General features: G+C 42.4%; 1 protein-coding gene across 1 annotated transcript in view; it reads right to left on the minus strand.

Annotated features, from left to right (window-relative positions):
- The window catches only part of MELTF (melanotransferrin), a 59,955-nt gene extending 37,619 nt beyond the window's left edge, over positions 1–22,336 (minus strand). Inside the window, exons 1-4 of the mRNA XM_033958214.1 lie at positions 22,228–22,336; positions 7,949–8,097; positions 5,544–5,643; positions 1,734–1,916 (exon numbers count right to left, since the gene is read on the minus strand). Coding sequence (XP_033814105.1) covers positions 1,734–1,916; positions 5,544–5,643; positions 7,949–8,097; positions 22,228–22,276 — 481 coding nt within the window. The 5' untranslated portion in view covers positions 22,277–22,336. The remainder of the gene's footprint in view (positions 1–1,733; positions 1,917–5,543; positions 5,644–7,948; positions 8,098–22,227) is intronic.
- Between the last annotated feature and the right edge of the window lie 3,142 nt (positions 22,337–25,478).

Raw genomic sequence — 25,478 nt, forward strand, 5'->3', positions numbered from 1 at the left:
CTTTTGTTTTATTATTATATGTAGAAATATCTCATCTAAATTTATTGATATCTGCTTAAATAAGTTTACTTTTTTTACCCAAATTATTGTATGTCTAAATGATATGTTACCTAAATTTTTGAACAATTTGTACATCGCCTAGAATTTTGAATAGGCGATAAATCAATGGGGTGATAGTTCTTGTTCACTGATCTTGAGTGCTTGTTTCTGTGCTGTTTTTGAAATTAATAAACAGATTTAAACATAAAGAAAAAACAGAGGCAGAGCTTGCAAATCTCTCTCATTTATATTTGTTGTGAATATCTTGAAAGAAAACAAACTGGCCGAGACTCGAGGACTGCACTGGGAACCACTGGTTTGAAAATGTCTTAGAGGTAAATTCTATTCAAGGACAAATATCAATAAACCATTTAGAAGGGTCAGGCAGAGTTTTACAGCCACTGGACTCTGAGCCTTGTGGAATGGGTAGGGTTGCCAGATTTTCCAGTCAGAAAATCTGGACCCCCTAGACCTGCCCCCAGGCCCGCCCAGTTCTACTCATTCCCGCCCTGTAACGCCCCAACCCCACTCAAGTTTCAAGTTTATTCAAAATTTGTTGAATCGCTTATTTAAATTTACTAAGCGATTTACAAAAACAAGAAAAATAGTACAAATACGGGGTTAGTTAAAATTTAATACAATGTTAAAAACATAAAGTTAAAATTATACAGACTAACGGACATATAAGGAAAGAAGGGTAAAATTACATATGTATAAAAAAAAAACAAAAAGGTGTAAGGTAAAAAACATGAGGTAAGGGAAGGTAATGAGGAGAAATATAAGTTAAGAAAAGAATAGGAAAATTGGTTTCATATGTTAAATGCGTCCTTAAAAAGGAAACTTTTTAAGCTACTTTTAAACTGCTTTAAATCTTTTTCAGTTCTAAGATACAGGGGCAGGTTATTCCACAATTGTGGGGCTATGACAGAAAAGATATCAGTGCGACGGGTTCCAATAATTTTTAGTGAAGGAACTGTTAAGAGATTTTGGTTGGTTGATCTCAATGTATGAGAGGTACAGTAGGGGATAAGTAGTCTGTTTATGAATTGTGGTTCGTTTGTGTTCAATGTTTTAAAAACTAAAAGTAGTAATTTAAAAGTAAAACGATGAGAGATAGGGAGCCAATGAGATTTTATAAAAAGTGGTGTGACGTGATCAAATTTTTTACAGTTATGTATTAATTTAATTGCTGTGTTTTGGACTATCTGGAGACGTTTTTTCTCTTTCTGAGTGATATTAAATAATAATGCATTACAATAATCCAATTTTGAAATAATGAGTGAGTGAATCAGTATGTTTAAGGATTTAGGCTCTAAAAATTTTGCAATTGATCTGATCATACGTAATCTAAAAAAAAGATATTCTAATTGTATTTGTGATATGCTCACTCCCAATCCCACCCTAGCTCCACCCCGCTGCCTGCCCGACACGGATTTCTGACATGTCCTCAAAAAGGAGGTCATGTCCGGGGAAATCCAGGAATGGAAGACAAGCTTTACAACACTAATGATATGAGACCAGAAAATGTTGCTTGATAAGATAGTTATGGAAAATGTCACAAAATGCCGCCTCCTCATCCAGCATCAGTAGCAACATCTTTTTCCCTTCCTGTGAGAAGAAGGCGATACGGGTGGCAACGTGTCCACCAGGAAACTTGATTCCATTTCAAAGACCAAAGTGCGGTGGTTTTTTACCTTTTGCAATGTTGCAGCCCATGGCAGACACTCGGCCACTATCAACGAGATAACCAACAGGGACGTTCCAGCCAGCTGTCCTATTCATTCCTGTATGGCACGACTTTAGCCCCTTTAGACTGTTGATGTTAACAGTGGAATCTTTCCTGACAACCGCCACTGCATAGTACGAGCTGCCAAGATCTTGAAGCCAAGAAAAAGTTCATATAGATAAATCCATCATTGATAACATCACAACTGAAGCAAGTCCTTACCCGTGAACACAACCTTCCTGGGGCTGAGCTAAGAAGCAAGTAACTTTCCTTTATTAATTTTTAGTGGGGGAGGCAGGGATGAGGAAGAGTCCATTCTTGTTGAATAACCAGTAAACCCCTTTTTTGTCTGGGTACAGGGGTGAGCAGTCTGTCCAATACATACTTGGCCCGGTATTTAAACAATGTGGTTGGCTTTTTGCGTTTTTAAATATCGGCCGCAACACTTAAATTATGCATTTATATTCAGGGCTGTGGATAGTGGAAAAAAAAGGCACATTTTTAAATTTGCTATCTTAAAGTTAGCTATTTGAACAGGAGGTTAAAGATCACTGCTCTCCATATCATTTTTGGAAATGTCCATCTCTGCACTAGCAAGAAACAACCACCAAGGTGACCAATTGGTGATCAATTCCTTTTATTGTAATTGACTTGACATGATCTTGTTTCGGCCCAAAAGAGCCTGCCTCAGGAGTCTTGAAGTTAGATTATAATTGATAATATGTACCAATTCGCATAATCTTTCATTCGATGTATCAATGACTGCGGTCAACAGTAGACGCTGGCTATTCGAGCAGCAGTGTTTCTCATGATACATCAAATGAAAGATTATGCGAATTGGTACATCTTATCAATTATGATCTAACTACAAGACTCCTGAGGCAGGCCATTTTGGGCCGAAACACGATCATGTCGAGTCAATTATAATAAAAGGGATTGATCACCAATTGGTCACCTTGGTGGTTGTTTCTCCCGTTCGTTTCTCAAGCAATCATGTCTGCACTAGCACCATCTCGATATAATTTTCTGTGTCACTATAAAGATAGGGCTATCGAGGGCAATGGAACAGATGACTGCTGCCAGTCAGTGGCATAGTGAGGGCGAGAGGCACCCAGGACGGAGGCGCCCCTCCCCGCCCTTATCTCTGCCTCCCCGTTGCCCCCTGCTGCATGTGTCCCCCTTCCCTTTACCATTGCAAGTAACAATTTCAACGGGCTCCTTGCGAGCCTAGAGGCTCTCCCTCTGATGTCATTTCCTAAGCACGGTACCCAGAAGTAACGTCAGCGGGAGAGCCGACGTGGTTGCGAGGAGCACGATGAAGTTGTTGCTCATGGTGGTTAACTAGAGGTACGGGGAAGGAAAGGGGGGCACATGCGTGGCGAGGAGTGGGAATAGGCAAAGGTAGGAGAGAGGAGGAGGGGGTGCCGGTGTCCCTGCCAACATGGCGCTGGGGGCAGACTGCCCCCATCGCTCACCCCGTACGTCACTGCTGCCAGTATCCAGAGGAATGTCTTTGAATACTGGAGCAACTGATTTGTTATTTTATTTATTCATTTTTGATTGCTATGTTCTCTTGCGATTGTTGCAATTTTCCAGGTCTCGCTATGTCTGGTTCGACCAAATCGAAGGCACTGCTTAAGTCAAACTGTAAAATAAGGGCACTGCTGCCCTTAATGAATAAGTTATGAAGGAAGTCCAAAAGTGCGGCCAATACTGTTTCAGTACTAAATTGAGGGCAAAATCCCGACTGGGAGTCATGTAACAGTATATGTCACTCTAGAAAATTTGATAGTTACTATTGGACTAGTCCAAAAAGGAATTGAAGCGATGGGTCTAATTAGAGACTAAAGAAGGGGACTCTCTCCCACTGCCACCGCACCCCCCCCCCCCAACAACCAAACGCCTGCCCTTCCCGGCAGCAGGAGAGATGCCCACACCTTCCCTGCTTCCATTGCCCAACCCCCATTCCCCGTACCTTTGGCACAAAGGCCAGCTGGAGGGATGCCTACTCCCTCCGGCCAGCAAGCCTACCTCTTCAAAATGGCAGGCCTTCCTCTTCCTGGTGCATCCTGGGATGTGCTGGGCTGGGGCCTGACTGGCCAAGGCACTTAAGGCCCCTCCCAGGATGCACTAGAAAGGGGCCTAAGTCCCTGATTGGCCCAGATGCCTAAGGCCCCTCCCATGGGAGAGGCCTTAGGCACCTTGGCCAATCAGACACATAGGCCCCGCCCCAGGGCATCCCAGGATACACTGAGAAGGAGAAGGACTGCCATTTTGAAGAGGCGGGCCTGCTAGCCAGAGGAAGTAAGCACCCCTCTGGCTGGCCTTCATGCCAAAGATATGGTGCAGGGGGGGTGGGGGGGTTAGTGGAGGGTACAGGGAGATGTTGGGCAATGGTGGCAAGGAGGGAATAGGCATCTCTCCTGCTTCCCAGGGGGGACAGGTGCTTGATTGTCAGGAGTTGTGAGAGAGAGTCAGCATCTCTCCTGCTGTCAGGGGGGCAGGTATTTGGTTGTTGGCAGGGTAGGTGGCAGCAGTGGGAAGGAGTGGACATCATTCCTGTTGCCCAGGGTGGAGCAGGTGCTTGATTGTTGGGTGGAGTGTGCGGTGGCAGCAGTAGGGAGTGGGCATGCCTTCCTGTTGCCCAGGGGGAGGCAGGTGTTTGATTGTTGGGGGTTGGGCAGCAGCAGCAGGAGGGAGTGGGCATCCCTCCTGCTGCTTGGGGGTGTCAGGTTTTGGTTATTGGGGGACCTCAGTGGCATCAATGGGAGGAAGTGGACATCCCTCCTGTCAATCTTCAATTGGGGGGGGGGGGGTGTCTTTATTAAAAAAAAAAAAAAAAATTTGCGGGGCTAATTCTGCCCATGTGCTGATCGCTACTCATCTCATGTAAATTTAGCAAGCCTACACAAACATCCATGAACCTCATTTGCATGCAGGGTCTTAAGAATGACTCATCTTTTTGAAATCTGTACAATAGAAGCCTTGATAGCAGACCGTCTGATTTTACCGCGAATATTAGAGAATCTAGCTCTAAGACAACTAGGTGGTCACCTGGGCAGACAAGGAACAACTGCTTTCAAGATCCTGAAAGCCACACAAAGATTTTATGTTTGGTTGTTAATAAAGTGGGGTTTTGAAGACCAGGCGCACTCTGCTCTCTTCTATTAGACCTCATGTTCTTTTACCTGCAGGAAGGATGGGTAATTTTCAAATCACCTGTCTACCTGGATATGCGGCTTTTGGAAATTGTCCTCCGATTGTAAATATAGCCAAAGCCAAGTACGACGTCCATTTTGTACAGAAATGTTTGGGAACAGTGATGATGTGGTAATCACGATTATTGAATTTAATTATGAAAATTTCATGGGGATAGGAGCCGGGGGGGTGAATGGAAAGCACAATACCACAGCTCTACAGTCTCAAGGAATTTTAGCCTGAGGAACACCTTGCTTCTGATGTCTATTCACAGCCCCTGCAAGGTGCTCCAGAGGCATTTTTGGACTATAGGCTGTGAGGGTAGCTGGACTCTTCCAACTTGTAGACGTTCTTAGGCACGTTTATCCCAACTTCTGATCAGGACTCCTGAGGAAGGCATGGCATGCCAAAAACATGGACCTTGTTGGGTCCTTTTCACATCAACTATTACTTTTGTTGATCTCATGAATATATTGATAGCTGCAATCAAGATTTTTGTTTACATCTAAACAGAAGCATCCCAATTACTCCTATTTCCCCATGCCAATGCATGAGGCCTTCACTTTATGTTCATATATACCTTGTCCATAGGACTCTCCAACTATAGGCTTTAAGTTGAAATGCTTCCCAGCTTGGTAAATCATCCCACCATCCAGAGTGACTGCATCTGCCTTTTGATCCTAGAGGAGAGCAGAGTACATATTATAACCTGACTCAACCTACTACAACCCTTCCACAACCAAGAGGCTTTAAGAGTAGCAGGTCCTTAATTCCACTAATAGCATTTCTTATGAAATTGACATTCTAGCCTTTTCAAGTTTATAAAGTTTTATTTAAAATTTGATTATATCGCTCATCAAACTTTCTAAGCGATGTACAAAACTTAAAATGGGTACAGAGATTAGTACTTTCAGACATTTTGATTAATTACAATGCACAAATATGAAACAGGGTAAAAAGGGGAGAAATACAATATAAGATTGGATAGTGGCACATTTAAGGTAAAGACAGTGAGGTGGGGGATAAGGAAAAGTGAAGGTAGCACCTCTTAACTTTATCCTATGCCCTCTCATTGCAGAGTTTCCTTTCAAATTAAAGAGACTCGACTCATGGGCATTTAGGTATTTAAATGTTTCTATCATATCTTCCCTCTCTCGCCTTTCCTCCAAAGTATACAGATTCAGATCTTTAAGTCTGTCCCCATACGCCTTATAATGAAGGCCACATACCATTTAAATATCCAATTATTCCTATCTAATTTATAAGCACAACTTGCATTTTTTTTTCTTGGTTTTAGATATTCTACAAAATAGGCACGAATGTGTTCTCTGTTCACCGATCCGGTTGTAACCGTATCTCCTTGTCAAAATGCAAGATCTAGTTATCTCGTTTGTGACATTAAAGAGGCTGAGGAATTTGACTGTCACATCCTGTAGTTTCATAGCCGTGGCTTGTGCAAATACAGTACATTAAGGTTACAGCTGTGACCAGGGAGCCTATAGATTGTGATCAAGAGATAGAATTCTAGGTGCTGGGATCATGTGACAACACTGACATCGCTTCAACCAGGACACGAGCACTGCAGGAGACACAAGCACAACTCCTACACTTGTGCTCTCAAGAGGGCGTAGACCTTATGTTCTTGCTTCTTTTAGTTTTGATTCAATTATTTAAATGATTAAAATGAATTAATTTTGTGGTGGCGGAACAAAGTGAATTCAGTGCTGGGAATGAATGCCCTAGAAGAGAGGAAAGACCCGGTGACGGCAACCGGATCTTTTTGTGGAATAAGTAGAATTGTGTGGTAGCTGTGTTAGACCACTTTTAAAGGTAATATATCCAGTAGAAATAAAACAAAACATGCATGAAATAAGGTGATACCTTTTTGATTAGCTTTCGAAGGTTGGTTGGCTTTTTTAAAAAAAAATTTCTATGTGTTACCTCTGCTGTAAGAGAAATTACTATTCTGTTCACATCTTTCCTTCTCAGTGCCATGAAAATTCAGACTTCATTTCACACTAGGATCTAGTCTGCTTCCAAAGTAATCCTAGGGAAGTTGAGCAATGTTGATGGATATGTCCTTCAACCAAGCCCATAAACCAGGGGAACAGGTGTTGAGTCAGATGTTCCGGCCAAAGTCTAACAACTTATACACATTCTGCCCTCTGTGAAACAGACAGAGCTACTGAGAGGATCTGTGCAATTAACTACAATAAAACAATCTGTCTTAAATGCCCAATGATATCCATCTCCTTTAAATAACAGATTTGCATGCCTGCCACCTCCATGATATGCAAATCTCTCTTATGCATATTCATTAGGGCTATCCTGAAAACCTGACTGGCTGGTGGTTCTCCAGGCCAGGGTTGGGAACCAGTGTTTTAACCAGTAGAAAAATTGCTACGTTTTTAAGGACTGTTCAGGTCCAAAGGCCAAAAAGGATGAGAGATGACAGCAAGATACAATTTCAACTTCGTTGAGTGAAGGAATAACAGGCGAGGCTGCCTTCAAATAGTTTAGAAACATAGAAACATGATGGCAGATAAAGGCCAAATGGCCCATCCAGTTTGCCCATCCACAATAATCATTATCTCTTCCTCTCTCTAAGAGATCCCATGTGCCATCTCCGCCACTTCTTCCGGGAGACTGTTCCATGCATCTACCACCCTTGCTGTAAAAAGGTATTTCCTTAGATTACTCCGGAGCCTATCACCTCTTAACTTCATCCTGTGCCCTCTCATTCCAGAGCTTCCTTTCAAATGAAAGACTCGACTCATGCGCATTTATATTATGTAGGTATTTAAACGACTATCATATCTCCCCTCTCCCGTCTTTCCTCCAAAGTATACAGATTGAGATCTTTAAGCCTGTCCCCCATATGCCTTATGACGAAGACCATTGTCCTAATAAACTTCATGCATACTCAGCCCTTGATTTAATCCACTCATTTTCAAATATATCAGTTGAGTGTTAATTGAAACTTACCGATATCATCTGGGCACAGCTAATGGAAGAATTACCCTGCACACAGGCCAAGACAGGAAGGAGGTTGGCACCTGCAAAGGCGTTTTTCATTGCATCGCACTTTTTGCGCTCTTGTTCCGAGATGGTACACCACCTTATATCACAGAAACCTAGAGCCAATAAAAGAAGATAAAAGATTAGAACGTGCTGGTGATTTCTAATGCACTGAAAATTGCTCACAAAAGTGAAGGAAAGTGTCTCAGAGCACCACTCCAACGATCACACAGTTGTTCACCTTTCATTATCGTGGTGATGGATTTCTTTCATCGACTAAACCTTCACAGTTTATGCTGTCCGTTCACAGCTTAATCAATTATTTCACTTTAAACATTCATTATTGTTTTTTTTAGCTTTTCAGATCATTTATATCTTTTTTTTTTTTTTTTTTAAAGATTTTCTTCTTTTTTTGATCTTTTTTTTTTAATATATAATTTCCTTACAAAACTCAGCTTGTACTAGAGTACAAGCTGAATGAGCGTTACCTGAAAGATTGGGCACACTTGAACTGATGCAGTTCTGGCCATGAACTACTAACTAATCAATGAGATGAAGCCTTTGTCTCGCAGTCAGGATGCGAATGCATAGCCTTTTGTAAAAATAGGTAGGACATGTGGCCTACACATTACATCCTATGAACGCCAGAAGGACGCGCTCTCTGACAAGTGTGAGAGAGTGGCATGATACATATCATACGAACCTAAGAATAGCTTTACTGGTCCATCAAGCCCAGTATCCCATCCTCACGGTGGCCAATCCAGGTCCCTAGTACCTGGCCAAAACCCAAAGAGTAGCAACATTCCAGCATCTCAAAGAATAGCAAGATTCTGGAATCCCAGGAGTAACAAGATTCTAGAATCCCAAATACTAGTACCATTCCATACTACCTTCCAGGGAAAACTGTGGCTTCCCCCTATGTCTTTCTCAATGACAGACTATGGACTTTTCCTCCAGGAACTTGTCCAAACCCTTCTTAAAACCAGCTACGCTCTCCACTCTTACCACAACCTCTGGCAACGCGTTTCAGAGCTTAAATATTCTCTGAATGAAAAAAATATTTCCTCCTATTGGTTTTAAAAGTATTTCCCTGTCACTTCATCGAGTGAAAAATCGATCCACTTGTACCCGTTCTACTCCACTCTGGATTTTGCAGACTTCAATCCTGACTAAGCAGCGAGATTCATTACTGTCATTGTATGTGCAAAACTAACCATTTGGCGAGACTGCCCCCAGACAGAAGTGATATTTAAAAAACATATGGCAATTAAACAATTAAGAAAACCTACAGAGAAACAATTCTCAATAAACACCTGTTAGACATTGTATATAGCCCCTAATACTACTATTGTTCTCTGGGAAATGTGCAACAGATTGCTCGTAAGCCAGACTTCTCCAAAGCCTGATGATGGGTGGTTGTAAATCTAATTAAATGAAATGGCAAAAGTCCCACTGTCGTCGACTTACTTCGAAAAAGAGCATATTCAAAAAGAAATGGAAAGGCTTCTCCTGGCTTGTAACAACAAATTTACAGGGAAAAGTCACAAAAACTCCACCGAATGAAACTGCTGACAAACTCGCAGCCTGCAGTGATCTCTAAGGGCTCCTTTTACGAAGCCACAATAGTGGCTTTAGCGCGCGTGACTTTTAATCACGTGCTAACTCCCGCGCTACCCGAAAAACTACCGCCTGCTCAAGAGGGGGCGGTAGCAGCTAGCGCGGCCGGCGCTATTATGCGTGTTAAACCGCTACCGCAGCTTCGTAAAAGGAGCCCTAAATCTGCTCACCCAGCGAAGGAAATAGATCCGAGTTGAGCTTAGATTAGGCGTCTGCTGGCAAAAGCCACGGTCATTCTTGAAGTCAGTTGAGTCAGTTTTAAAATTCCATTGGGTCCAACTTTGACCTTCACCGCTGGTGTTTCATTTAAATGCCAACTATAGTGGCTAAAAAAATATTCCCGGATATTCAGCATCAACCACTGTGGCAATGAATATCCAGATAGACTGCTGACTACTTATCAGATAGCAGTAATATTCAGTGCTGTTAGCCCAATAATTTAGGATTGCACATTTTCTGTCCAAATAATCCTATTGAATATTGCTAATGCTAACTGCATAATTTCATGCCTCACCCATCACTATCCGGTTAATGCTGGGACATCCTGTGTTGATTCAGTCGGGGAAAGGGGTAAAATGCGGACCTCATGGACCTCGCGGGTCTATACTTTAAAAATCTGAGATCCATGCCATATATAGTCTCAGCATAAGTTATGACTCCAACAGACCTCTATGACACTTTAGCGCTGATGGATCCTAATGCTGAGACTAAAAGTGGCACAGACCTCAGGGCAAAAGTTTTGCCACTTTTAGTCTCAGCCTAGGGTCCGTCAAAGCTAAAGTATCATGGAGGTCTGTCAGAGCCATAACCTATGCTGAGACTAAAAGTTAGTCTAGTTTGTATTCTGGTTCTACTTTGTTGTTATTCCACGGTTGCCTGTACTTTGTAGGTTACTTTTCTGTTTGAAAATAAAAATTGATTACACATAAAAAGTGGCATGGAGCTCAAATTTTTAACGGAGCTAAGATTTTTAAGGACGTGTAGATTTAGATCCGTAAGGTCAGCGTTTTACCCCTTCCCATTCAGTCGTACTATCTGGATAGAGGCACTGAAATTCAGTGGTTAGCCCTGCTCATTGTTACTTATCTAGATAGCAGGTGCTGTTGACGTGACACATCCTCTCTTCCTTTCTCATCATCAAGTATAATTTTGTATTGAATTAAAATATTGTAATCTAGGCCTTCCCTAAACAAGATCAAAACACACCTTAAAACATTTCTATTTAAAGACGCCTATCAAAATTCCAATTGAGAACCTAAAATAAGGAAAAATGGGAAAAAAACCCCGTAACAATAAATGGAAAATCGCTTTTAAGAAGTGACATCTCCCTTCCCTTCTTGTTTTATCCCTCCCCTCTCCCCTTCCTTTTATTTTTATTTCATACAATGTAATTAAAATCCTCCCTTCCCTCTCTCTCCTCTTGTTCTCCCACCCGTCCAAATTACGTCCTTGTCTTGGCCACATTCCCGCTACTCTTATTTTAAATTTTTATTTTTTTTTAAGTAATTTTAAATATTTTCTTTTTTTTATTATTATTATTCCTATTATTGTAAACCAACCATATACCTGTGATGGCTGGTATATCAAGCTATGAATAAATTTGAAACCTGCTTGTTTGTAATTCCTATTTAACTTTTGGCCATGCAAACTGCTTAGATATTAATGTAATGGACCTCATATTGAATAAAAATAAAATGTAAATATTATCCGGATTGTGCCTTTGAAAATTGGCCACATGTTTTCACAGAACAGTGAAATAATAGTGGATAAATACAATGTGATGCACATCAAAACCAATATTTTAACTGTAGGCTATAAATCGCCAACCAAGAAAAGGATCTTGGAGTCTTGTGGACAACAGCAGCCCCAAAAGCAAATAAAATGTTAAAAATTATTTGGAAAGCAACAGAAAATCTTGTAATCTAGAACGCGGCTGGCCTCAATTACCTGCAGTGGAAGATCATTCCAGTGAAGAAATACTTCCTAGTGTTGCTATGAAATCTCCCCCCCCCCTGGTTTTCAACGGATGCCCTCTTATTAAAGGACCTACGGCAACAAGAGGGCATCTGTTGAAAATCAGGAGTGGGAGATTTCATAGCGACACTAGGAAGTATTTCTTCACTGAAAGGGTGGTTGATCATTGGAATGATCTTCCATTGCAGGTAATTGAGGCCAGCAGCATACTAGATTTTAAGAAAAAATGGGATAAGCATGTGGGATCACTTCAAGGAACAACTTAGAGGGGTGGGTCATTAGAGTGGGCAGACTTGTTGGGCCGTGGCCCTTTTCTGCCATCATATTCTATGTTTCTATGTAATGCTTCTGTGCAGATCTGGGGTGCATCCACCCCTTTCATACTGTGTACAGATCTTTATCATTCCATCTAAAAAAAAAAAATATTGCAGAGAACCAGAAAATCCCGCAAAAATGATAAGATACAGACTAATTCCCTTATGAAGAAAGTCTATGCAGCTACGGCTCTTCAGCTTGAAGAAGAAACAGGTGGGAAGAGAGAGGATGGAAGTCTATTTCTGATCATGAGACTTGTGGAATATTATGGTATTGGGGCATTTTGGTCTTTTGCAGCCAATACCAGAGAATCACTCCAAATTATTAAGAATTTTGCTCAATTTGGCTATTAAAATTATATTGCAACATCAGTTGTGGAGTATAACCTGGTGGAATACTGTTTAACTGCCAAATATGTGTGTGTCTCTGCAGAAAGATCAAATGCTTTACATAAATTTACTAAAATATGGGAGCTGCTGCTATCCTATAGTCATGCACCTGATAAACCAAATGACTGGCTATGATTTGCCTGAATAAGATGCCCATCCATACTGTCCTTTTTGTTATATCTATGATAGTATCAATGATCATTATTTAATTGTTAATTTGCTGTTTTGCTGGTTCTGTTTGTTTTGGTTTTCGGTATTCATACATATGATCTATTTTATATTGTATTGTATTGTGATGAGATTCATAGATGTATACATGATTTTTTCTTAAATATCAATAAAAATTTATTTAAATAAAACCCCCCATGGATTATTCACCATTTCATCTAGTAGGAGGACACACACTCCATGAACCTAATAGGAAGCAGATTTTAAACAAACTGGAGAAAGTGAGTTTTGTTCTTTAAAACAAACAAACCTCAATGAACAGAAGCTGTGGAATTTGTTACTGCAGGACGTAGACATTTAGCATAACTGTGCTGAAACTTGGTTTGGACAAATTCCCAGAGGAAAAATCCATAAATAATTATTACTAAGTGGACTTGAGTTAAATAACCAGGACAGAAGCCATACAAAATGTTAACCAGAAACACTTGGCTCGTACTGGTAACCAGTACAGGGATGTATGATCATATTTTCTTCCACTTAAAATCAGTTTATCTGATCTGATCATACTGTTCCTGCTCTTTGTAAACCTCATTGGATCCCCGTGGAGCACCATTTCTGTATTTGATGCTTTTGGTCTGTTGTACAAGTTCGTCAACTCTTCTTTCTTCCATACGCACTGAACAGAGCACATCATCTTCACAGCATGGACTGTTGACTGCTTCTACTTGAGCACAAAAAACAGTGCATTTTGGGGGGCTTTGTTCTGAAACTATGGAACAGCCTCTTTTTTGGAGCATCATTTAATGTTTAACTGCTCATCTTCCACAGAAAAACAAAGGCACAGTTAATTATTCAATGTGTACAGATTGACAGTTTTGCAGTAGATCTAAGGGGGGGGGGGGTTTAGGTAGCTGACGATACTGCAAGGTGAGTATTCCTAGTTAGGGGTGAAGGAAATTGTGTGTAGATGGGGATGTCAGGACTGTTACACAGTGGCGTACCAAGGGGGGGCAGGGGAGGGCAGTCCACCCCGGATACAGCCTTAGGGGGGGTGCATAGCCGGACAGGTCCGGAAAATTCCTGGGCTGTGACGGCACTCAGCGGCATCGGCGCCCCCCCCTGCCCCGCGACAGCACTCAAGTTCGGCCTCCTTCTCCCGGTATCAGCAGAACTTCAGATCGGCAACAGGTGCTCAGTCAAAAGCTTCCCCTGACTGAACTGCCTGGGCGGAAACAGGAAGCTGAGTCAGGGGAAGCTTTTGACTGAGCACCTGTTGCCGATCTGAAGTTCTGCTGATGCCGGGAGAAGGAGGCCGAACTTGAGTGCTGTCGCGGGGCAGGGGGGGCGCCGATGCCGCTGAGTGCCATCGCAGCCCAGGAATTTTCCGGACCTGTCCGGCTGTGCACCCCCCCTAAGGTTGCACCCAGGGCAGACTTCCCCCCCCCGTTGGTACGCCACTGCTGTTACACTGTGAGCTACAATGCCGCGCACACTAGATGCTAACGCCTCCATAGAACTGGTGTTAGTTTTTCTGCGTAGCGTGGGGGTTAGCACGCGCTAAAAACGCTACCGCAGCTTAGTTATAGGAGCCCTGTAAGTTAGTGTGGAAGGATGGGGGGGTTGATGGGCAAGGAGGTTTTATTTGCTTTTGGGTTCCTCAGGGACAAATAAGCAGGTGATCAAATGTCAGTAATAAATTACGAGATGAATTTCAAAGAGCTGCAGTTGAGTAGCAGAAGCAGAAAGTGTGGTCTTATATCTTAATCTTCCATAATTTTGTATCTCAGATGCAACTATTTGAGTTTCATCGTGCATATTAGAGAGGGCCCTAATGCTGATATTTTTATGATTGCATTTAAATATTAAGTCCCCAAACTGTCTCTATAAAATAGATTAAAAAAAGTACCTCAACACAGTAAACTTGCCCGTATGTTATAGAAATATAATTTTTCAAAATAAAAATGATCATACAATACATTTTAACTAGGGGAGAATTCCACAAATGGTGAATTAAAGATAACGATGGAGCATTAGAAGAAAAGGGTGAGAGAAGCAATGATGTGCAAGAAACAAAGAACAAGAAATAAAGAAAGAACATATGGGGAAATAAATAATTCTATGAGGAATTCTAAGCACTCCTTTTACTAAGGTGTGCTAGCAGTTTTAGCGCGCACTAGACGCTAACGCCTCCATAGAGCTTGTGTTAGTATTTTTCATTTTGCGCGAGGTTTGCGCATGCTAATCTTCAGCACGCGCTAAAAATGCTAGCGCACCTTAGTAAAAGGAGCCTTAAGTCTTTTGTGCATAGGTTAAATGGTAGAATTTAACACACAGAAAGTTTGGAAAGAATTCCATAGCTATGCTCCACTTGCGTTTTATATTTATATACTAGCTGATGCCCCGCCGTTGCACGGGTATTTAATTATAGCAATAACATTGTAAATGGATTCAAATAAAGATACTTTATAGTGGTGAATGAAATTATTTTTTTACAGCTTAATAAAAAAGTACAATATTCAAATTATAATGTGAAATATTTGACAAAATGAATACAATACAACTAATGCAAAACGTGATTATAAACAACAATTTTAGTTTCACCTCCTGGAGCAAGAACATATAAATTCTTGGGTGAACCCACCCTTGAGCAAGCAACATAGAGTTGTGGGCCGCGAGACCCCCAGAACATATCACCCCAGGTAGTGAGGGATCTGCATACCAAGTTTCGTTCAAATCGGTCAAGCCGTTTTTGAATTACTGTGAGAATGGCAGCTTTTTACATTTTTTCCATTGACATGAATGGGTGAAATCTGATTTTCTGTTTGTAGCTCCGCCCACGTGTGCAGGAGGGCCGCGAGACCCCCAGAACATATCATCCCAGGTAGTGAGGGATCTGCATACCAAGTTTCGTTCAAATCGGTCAAGCCGTTTTTGCGTGATCGCTGCACATACACACATACATACCTCCGATTTTATATATATAGAAGATAGTTTGGAACATATATTTATTTATTTATTCATTCAGTTTGAGGTCATAATGATTTACATGAATTTATTCAGGTACTCAAGCATTTTTCCCTGTGTGTCCCAGCGGGCTCACAATCTATGTAATATACCTGGGGCAATTGGGGGAATTAAGTGACTTGCCCAGGGTCAGAAGGAGCAGCATGGGTTTGAACCCACAACCTCAGGGTGCTGAGGCTGTAGCTTTAACCACTGCGCCACTCTGGAACTCAAAATGTAGTAAAAGTGAGCCAAGTATAGGACAATCAAGCCATTGTGACATCACTGATGAGTTTGGCTCTTAGGTATTGGTGGAATGAGGTATGATGATGTCACAATAGCAGCTCTGGCTATCAGAGGCTGAAGCTTTTCACACAAATTTTCTATACTGTTCTCCTAGGGGAGCCCAGACAGATATGGGGAAGCCATTGCTCGTTCTGGATCGGTAGCATGGAATGTTGCTGCTCTTTGGGTTTTGGCCAGGTGCTAGGGACCTGGATTGGCCACTGTGAGAACAGACTCCTGGGCTTGATGGACCATTGGTCTGACCTAGTAAGGCTATTCTTATATGAATTTATTCAGGTACTCAAGCATTTTCCCCTGTCTATCCTGGTGGGCTCACAATCTATCTAATGTACCTGGGGCAATGGGGGTGGGGGGGTGGGGGGTAAGTGACTTGCCAGGGTCACAAGGAGCACCATGGTTTTGAACCCACAACCACAAGGTGCTGAGGTTGTAGCCATAACCCCTGTGTCACCCTCTCTGCTATAATGTGGTAGGAGAGCATGGCAAGCATTGTCTGACAGAGATGGTAGATATAGTTAACAGGCATGGCAGAAAATAAAATATGATGTGGTAAATATTAGAGAATGATATAAGGACAAATTTTTCCCCATCAAGTCTCTGTGAGTTTTGTCGCTGTCCCTGAGCCATTCCTGTAAGCTCTGCCTTAACTGCACAAGTCTTGAACACTTATGATTTTAGTGTTTGAGGCTTGTGCAGATGAGGACAGAGCTTGCAGGAATGGGGCAGGGACAAGAAAAGCTCCCACGGGGAAGGGGAAAAATTTCTCCCCATGTCATTCTCTAGTAAATATGGTGTACCGTATAGTACATTACAGTATATTATAGTGTAGTAAGACAAAGACGGTGAATAGTATGACTGAGTGTGGAGGAACATGGTATGGTCAGACATATGACAAAGCACATAGCGTTAGACTGAAGACAGTGGGAGGTCAAAGTACTTTGTCAGAAGGTTCGGGGAATTTGGGTCAGCACACTCTCATAGAGCAGGGATGTCAAAGTCCCTCCTCGAGGGCCACAATCCAGTCGGGTTTTCAGGATTTCCCCAATGAATATGCATGAGATCTATTTGCATGCACTGCTTTCATTGTATGCTAATAGATCTCATGCATATTCATTGAGGAAATCCTGAAAACCCGACTGGATTGCGGCCCTCAAGGAGGGACTTTGACACCCTTGTCATAGAGGGTCAGAAGGTCTATTGTACACTGAAGGCATTGGCAGTGGAATGGGGTGAATCACTAGGGTCCATGACCCAACCAATATTTTGCCAAACACAGCCTCAAGAATTAGAGACCTTGGGGGCAAAAATGTTCTGGTACCCTCGATCTATGCACTGCTTTTGACGCTGACCACCACCACCTTCAGCAGTCTTGGCTGGGAAACTACATCAATGGAGCCAGGCTGAGCTAAGGCACCTTTCAGAGAGTAATTAAAACTGTATTGTTTGACAGATTTATCTCCTAAACAGAAGCCACAGTATATTTATATTTTTCTTCTATTTCTAATCTAATCCTTAGGTTTGTATACCGCATCTTCTCCACATTTGTAGAGCTTGGCGCGGTTTACAGTGGAAGAAATAGGAAGGAACTACAACAGAGGGTTAGAGGTAGCAGTGTGAAGAAGATTTAGAGGACTTGGGGTGCCAAGATATAAGAGTTTCCTAGAATTCCTAAGGGAGACTTACATTTTTGTGAAAAGCCAGGTTTTCAGATGTTTGCGGAAACCTGGAGAGAGCTCAAGTTCCAAAGAGGGGAGGTAAGGTTGTTCCAGAGCTCAGTGATTTTGAAGTGGAGGGAGGTCCCTAGCTTTCCTGTGTGGGAAATGCCTTTTAGCGAGGGGAAGGATAGTTTTAATTTGTGGGAGGATCTGGTGGTATTAGGGTTTGAGGAGTTTCAGGAAAGAGGGATAAGGGGAGGGAGGATACCATGTAGGATTTTGAATGCTAAACAGGCGCATTTATAGTGGACCCTGGTGTTAATATGTTGAACTTTCACTATTTGCATTTTGTAACTCGCTGATTGTCCAGCTTTCTTCAGTGTGAACCGCCTAGAAGTCATCTGACTATGGTGGTATAGAAGAATAAAGTTATTATTATTGATATGCTGTCCTCATTTGGAGTTCATTGTTCTGTTCTTTCTTGGTTCTCTTCTCATGTCTCACATCTCACCATTCGTGTATACAGTGGTGGATCCTCCTCCATTGCAATCCCACTATCAGTCAGGGTATTCCAAAGTTCTGTCCTGGGACCTCTTCTATTCCTCCATCTATACTCATTCCCTTGGTGCTCTAATCTCATCCCATGGTTTTCAATATCACTTCTAAGCTGACAACTTCCAGATCTCGCTATCTCTCTCTGCACCAGAAATCTCTACAGGAATCCAGGAGAGTCTCAGCCTGCCTGTCCAACATTGCTGCCTGGATGTTCTGCTGCCACTTGAAACTGAACATGGACAAGATAGAACTACTTATCCTTCCACCTAAATCTACCTCTCCTCTTCCCCTACTCTCTATCTCAATGGATAACAGTTTCATCTTCACTGTCTCATTAGCTCACAACCTTGGAGTTGTCATTGATTCCTCTCACTTTCTCTGCACAAATCCAACAGACCACCAAAACCTGTCAGTCATTTCTTTCTCTAGAATATCACAAAAACCCAACTCTTCATCTCCACCTACACTACCAAAACCCTTATCCACACCCTTATCACCTCTTGCCTAGGCTACTGCAACTTGCTTCTCACAGGTCTTCCACATAACTATCTCTCTTCCTTTCAATCTATTAAAAACTCTGCTGCAAGGCTTATATTCTGCCAGAGTCGCTATGTTCTCACAAACCCTCCCCTCAGAGCACTTCATTTGCTCCCTATCCATTTCTGCATACAGCTCAAACTTCTTATTGACTTAGGACATTCAATCTGCAGCTCCTCAATCTCTCTCCTCTCTTTATCTCTTCCTATAGTTCTCCCAAGAACTCCAATCATTGGGCAAGCTTCTACTATCTTTACCTGTCTCCTTATCTGCCAACTCCAGACTCCCGGTACTTTCCTTCTCTTTTGCTGCACCATATGCCTGGAACAGACTGAGTCAGTATGTCAAGCTCTCTGTCCCTAGCAGTATTCAAATCCAGGCTAAAAGCCCACTTTTCAAGGTTGCTCTCAACTCCTAACCCAAACTTCCTGGTAAAGCACCCACGCCTGAGAAACTCCCTAACCCCCAACTTGTCCTGTTTGTCTGTTTGATTAGATTGTAAACTCTACAGAGCAGGGACTGGCCTCTTGAAAGTTTTAATGTACAGTGCTGTGTAGAAATGCAAGATTTTAAGAAAAGTTTGGAAATGTATTTGCTTTCAAGGACATACAGTATTAGAATATGGACTCCTTTGCACTATCTGTTTTGCTTTACTTCTAATCTAATCTTTGGTTTATATACCGGGTCATTTCCCAGTGGAGCTCGTCTCGGTTCACATATAATTAAGACTTGAGTACATAGCAGAAAACATAAGAGAAGGAAGAACTAATTAAAAACTAAAGTACATAAGAAAAGCATAAGAAAAATAACTATATCATCATCATTTCGTTGAGGCTGTAGTTAAACCATTTAAAATTGCGAGAACAAAGTTTTCAGGAATTTACAAAATAATTGCAGCTGGCCTATAAGTCTAATGGAGTCAGGAAGTTCATTCCAGATCTCTACAAACTTGAAAACAAAAGATCGACTGAGCTTCCCAGCCGATTTAATTCCCTTACAGAAAGGGAAGGCTAACTCTACTTATGCATTTAACTAAAAAGGTGTTGAGAGTGTATTTAGTATGCTTCTGGGCAGTACAGGCTAGTTTCAGTAAATGGTGCTAAAAATAGAATTGGGCCCTCAACGTAAAGACGATTGCCCATTACAGAACGACACGTAATGCCGATTTCGGCACCAGAACTTGCAAATGCTGAGTCCAGATGTAATTTCCAATCTGGGAATGCTTATCCCTGGTATTCTATAACAGTGTGCAAATTTTAGGAATGCCCCCGACCCACCCATGGTCACACCCTCTTTGAGTTGTGCGCTATGGAGACCTGGCCGCACATTGTTATAGTACAGCGCATAGCAACTTGCGCAGGCAGAGTCAAATTGGTGCCTAATTATTGGTGCTAATTGGCTTATCGACCAATTTAGTTGGGTGCACATTGTGGATTGGTGCCCAGTTTTGGAGGTGTATGTAAATGCTATAAAGTCCACTCTTATTATTCGTGCATTCCCAATGTGCAATTTTGCGTATATACGGTTCTATCCATTGTGACTGATATTCCCCATTCATACTGCTGTGTTCACGCATTTGCTTTCATTTTCATTTCATGGTCTGGCATTTGCTTCCAGATATAGCCCCCCACCCTCCCAAGCTTCCAGAGAATTACAAGCATCTATAGGTACTCTAAGTGCTGTCCCATGCAGGAACCAAACCCCAATAGGATCCATTGTTCACTTTCCATGGTTTTGAGGTACAAGGTGTACTGCTGGAATTTAACCTCTATTTTCCCCATAGACCCAGCATTTTATTTGTGATTTTGCGGGTTTGCAAACATTTTCAGGAACCATACTATCACGAAAAACAAGAACTGTATATGTTTTTTCTGGCTCACCTTCAACTATGGAGACTAGGCAAATCTAATAAAATAAATCTGAAGGTACCTCTCTGCTAAATATATCAGAGTCTACAAAGCCTAGCCTCAAGCTTGTACCCAAAATACATAACAGAATACTTTGCCAATTTTGAGAACAGAACAAATGGTACAAACAATGACTGGTCAATCCATTCCATGTCAGCCTGCCTCAGTAACTCATAGTAGTTGGAACCTAAGAACAATACCGGGCAGAGCTTTGGATTCTTGCCCAGAAATAATTAAGAAGAAGAAGAAAAAACCCTAACAAATTTTTAGATCAGGTTAGGCAGACTAGATGGGCCATTCGGGTCTTTATCTGCAGTTATCTACTATGTTACCATGTAAGTTTTTCTCTCTCCCTAAACTCTTTCCCAGAACGTCATGGCAAGTCTCTCATATCTGTACCCTTCTCCTCTCCTGCAAACTCGACTGTGTTCTTTCCTTCTCCCTTGTTGCACCATACACATGGAACAGACTACCCGAGTCAGTACATTAAGCTCCGTCCCCGACAGTATTCGAATCCAGATTAAGGGGCAAATTCTATGAATGGCGTCCTACCGCTGTATAACCCCCCCAATAAAAAAATACCCCGAGGCAGGCAGCCTGATGGACAGACGCGATTCTATATAGGGCACCCATGTGCGATTGTCAAAAGCTGCTTAGGCGGCTGCTGAGACTGGGCATCCTATACAGAATCCAGCCCTAAATGCCTATCCTTTCGAGGCTGCTTTTAACCCCTAACCCCCACTCTCTTGTATATTACTCATGCCTGAGAAACTCACTGACCCCCTACTTGTCCTGTTTGTCTTTTTGATTAGATTGTAAGCCCTACCGGGCTTACAGCGTTGCTTACATCTAGCAGCACTATAGCTAGTAGTGGTAGCAGTAGTGATTTAAGCAGGCTTCTTCTAATTGGGTAGTCCTGGATGTTGTTACCCAAAAAAAAATCAAGAAAAATTCCAAAATGGAAAGAATCCAGTGCTAGCATCAGTTTTCTTTTTCTTCTTATTATCCCCACTTTGAAGTCAGAATATTAAAAGGTGCTGGGAATTAGATTCATATTGTCTTAAGTTAGCCTTGCTCCATTTGATGCTCAAAAGATACTCACAATCCTGTTGACTGTCTTTATTTGTCCACTTTAGCATAAGGAGCAGACTGATTTCATCGTCATTGCCTACTTTCTGCTCTGTAAAACACCATATTTTGTCCTTCTGCTCCAGCCTAGACCTTAAGCATTTAGCTACACACAGGAGCTGGGAGGCTCAGAGAAGGATCTGTAGCCAAATCTTCACAAACCGCACTTCTCCTGACTCCTGGCCACAGGCCCGACTGGAACAGAGGCAGCTTTCTGCATTAATGGAGTTAACCATGCCCATGTCTCCAGCATTTGAGTACAAAGATGTGCTGTGTGCAGTCAAATAAGAACATAACTGAGTTATTTCTCTGGTACAACACAGTTGTAGTCTGCAAGCACAGGACAGAGTAATGCAGGTAAGTCTCTAAGCCCAGGACTACATGTTATTCACATTCTAGTGTGTCACACAGGATTAAGCCGCACAGGTGATCTTTTTTTCTGCACACATGAACCCCCCCCCCCCCCAGGGCAGATGGGCACTTCAAGTCAGAATTCAAGTGTTTTTTTCTTAATTTTTACTTTAAAAAAGATCACAAACCAATAGAATGGAATAGGGATAAGACAACAATTGACCAGTTTGGAAATATGACATAAAATCCTGATACAGAACTGTAAAGTAGAAAACCCACCATTTAAGGTTGTAAAATTATTCAGAGAATGACAGAACAGCAGCAACTCTCAGGCACTTTACCTGTGTGAAGGCAGACCAGGAAAAGTAGCAGCCAGCTGAAGACTTTCATGGTGAGAGCCGGCAGTGTTTCCTCTCAGCCTCTCGGTGCTAAAGGTTTCATATAGCCTTGAGGTGGCTTTAATAAGTGTCTCTCCTTCAGCCCCCTGCTGGAGCCAGAAGGCCAAGACACAGACACAGGAAACACTATTGGCATCACACTGTGTATATGTGCTACCAACAAAATACATCATAGGGAGGGCAAGCAAATATACATTTTATTGAAAACAGAAGGGTTCTATGTATTAAAAAATTTATGAATTGTATCAGTGTACAGTGGGTATCAACAATTTTTCTTGGAAGTTAAGAGGCATCCCATAAACTTAGGGACCAGCAGCCAAGACCTTTTACCCCTGCCACTCCCCGAACATCTCCAAAGTTAGAGCAGAAATGGGGTGGGAGTGGGGGAGGGAAATGTCCTTCAAGACGTACCACAACTTTTCAGAGCCTGACTTACCATTCCATATTAAAAGGGAAATGGGAACTTAGATTTTGATGTTAGCACATAGAGCATTGTTTGAGTTGCAACCGTTATATCTTTCTAACCTGGTGTTATTTTGTGCACCTAGGTGTTTATTAAGATCTTTGAATGATAATAGAGTAGTTCCCCATATTTCAAAGGCTCATCTTGCCACGACTAGAAGTTGTGCATTTTTTACTTTTAGTCCCAATATTATGGAACAGTTTGCCCATAGAACTGAGAAAGGAAGAATCTTTTCAAAATTTCAAAAGACAATTAAAGGCATATTTTTTCAACTGGCCTTTTTAAATTAATGAGATGAATGCAGTCTCTTACCTTCTCTTTTGCAGCAGTCTCCCAAGCCTATTCCACCATTACTCACTTCCCCCATCAACTACTCTCCCTCTATAGCCAATTATTCAATTCATTTAGTCAATTATATCCCTCCAACTAGCCCTCACTTCCTTTGTCCTGGATAAATCATTTAAGGCAACCTTTCTTAATTGAAGACTAAGAAAAGCTGAAAACATCTTTTAGTTCAAGAAAGCTGACATTTAAAAAAAATAACTGAATGACAAACTAAGGGCTGGATCCTCAATCACCGGTAAAATCTGGCGAGTCGATGTAGTGGCCATAATTTTTATTTTACGGGCGATTCTCAGCATAATAGCACGCAAATTATATGCACACTATTTGTGTGGAGAATCACCGGTAGAGTGCCTGGTGCTTGCTCAGAAGAGCAATTGCTAAGCACAGCTCCTCCCTTCCGTCAAAGCTGCTCACCCTGCCTTGATCAACTTAGCCAGCTGCAGGTCTCCCCGAGTCCTGCTGCTAGCTCAGCTGATTAACCAGGAGAGCAGCTGAAAGAAAAGTCCCAACTCCTGCTGACACCTCCCATCGCCTGCTGCTGCTGCCCAGACCTCCACAACACCCTGTATAAGATCGGCAGGAGGGATGCCCACTCCCTCCTGCTGCCGCCACCAATCCTCCGCATCCCCCACCAACAACCCATTGCTCCCCCTATACATTTAAATTGAAAGACGGCAGGAGGGATGCCTACTCTCTCCTGCTGCCAGGGTCCTCTGCGCCCCCTCCCATGTACCTTGAACTTGAAGGACAGCCAGAGGGATGCCCACTCCCTCCAGCTGGTAGGCCCGCCTCTTCAAAATGGCAGGCCTTCTCCTTCCTGGTGCATCCTGGGATGCACTGAGAGGGGCCTAAGGCCCTGATTGACTCAGGCACCTGACTCCTCCCCTGACAGCGATTGGCACATGCGCAGAAAAAAACACAAAAACACAGCAGGAGAGAATCTCTCCCATTGCCAACCAACACCCCCCCTGCAGCGTGAGAAATGCCCACTCTCTCCCACTGCCACACAGCACCCCCCTGCAACGGGAGAGATACCCATATTTGTAAGAAAATCTTAATATGGGGGTCAAGTGCAGCTCCATTTAAAATACACTATGTATGTACTCTAAATCCCACTAGTAGGGAAAGGGGGATTAGATTTAGATATGGCTCATGCCTTTTCAGTAGTACTTCATGATAATTTCATACGATATGATGATGATAATTTGATGGTAATAAAGATAGCAATGAAAACAACAAAGAGCAATTCAAAATGAGCTGAAATTAAAAACTATACAAAAAAATGAGATTGTTGAGGAATAGTAGCTGGAAAGCAATGACTGCAAATGCCCACAGTCTAAGCAACAAAAATCAGGATCTGCAAATCCTGATGTTAGAGGCAGACTTGGATATTGTTGCTATCATAGAGACATGGTTCAGTGATTCTCATGCCAACATACTGGGCTGTAATCTTTTTAGGAAGGAAAGAGATGGTCGAAAAAGTGGAGGAGTAGCTCTCTATGTAAAGACAGATATCCAAGCGACTGAACTGCAGGGGGCCTGGGGAAATGAAGAAGCAATATGAATTGTTTTGAAAAGAAAAGATGGGTGTTTACAGACTTCTGACTCAATCACAGCAAATTGACAAAGATCTGATTATGGATATACACTTCCTCCTCAATATTCGCGGGGGTTAGGGGCAGAGCTGGCCCGCGAATAACTTTTAGGGTCGACTGACCCATCCCGCCTCCCAGACCTTACCTGGTAGTCTAGCGGTGAAGCGGGACAGGAGCGATCTTCCTACGCTGCTGCCCTGTACAGGGCAGTCAACAAAAATGGCTGCCATGAGTTCCCGTTGTAGTCTCATGAGACCATGGTAACTCACGGCAGCCACTTTTATTGATGGCTCTGCATGGGGCAGGAGCATAGGAAGATCGCTCCTGCCCCGCGTCACCGCTAGCCCACCAGGTAAGGTCTGGAGAGGTTCGGGACGCAGGAGGGAGGCAGGGATGGATCAGAGGCAACCTTTAAAAATTACTATAGGTTTAGGCAAAAACTTGCAAATAACCAAAGTCGCGAATCCTAAACCTGCGAATTGGGAGGGAGAAGTGTACAAAAGTTGAGAAAGAAAGGGGAGGTGCTGTTGCTGGGTGATTTCAACCTGCCGGATGCGAACTGGAAAGTTCTATCTGCAGAATCGGAGAGAAGTAGGGAGATAGTGGATGCCTTTCAAGGGATTCTGCTCAGACAAATGGTTAAGGAACCCATGAGGGTAAAAGCAATACTTGATCTGGTGCTCACAAATGGAGAAAGTGTCTCTAATGTCCAAGTGGGGGCCCACTTGGGAAGTAGTGATAATCATACAGTTTGGTTTGATATAGCTGCCAAAGTGGAGGAAGTCCTGGAT

The sequence above is a fragment of the Geotrypetes seraphini genome, chromosome 9 (assembly GCF_902459505.1).
Source record: "Geotrypetes seraphini chromosome 9, aGeoSer1.1, whole genome shotgun sequence".
In the NCBI taxonomy this organism is placed as follows: domain Eukaryota; kingdom Metazoa; phylum Chordata; class Amphibia; order Gymnophiona; family Dermophiidae; genus Geotrypetes; species Geotrypetes seraphini.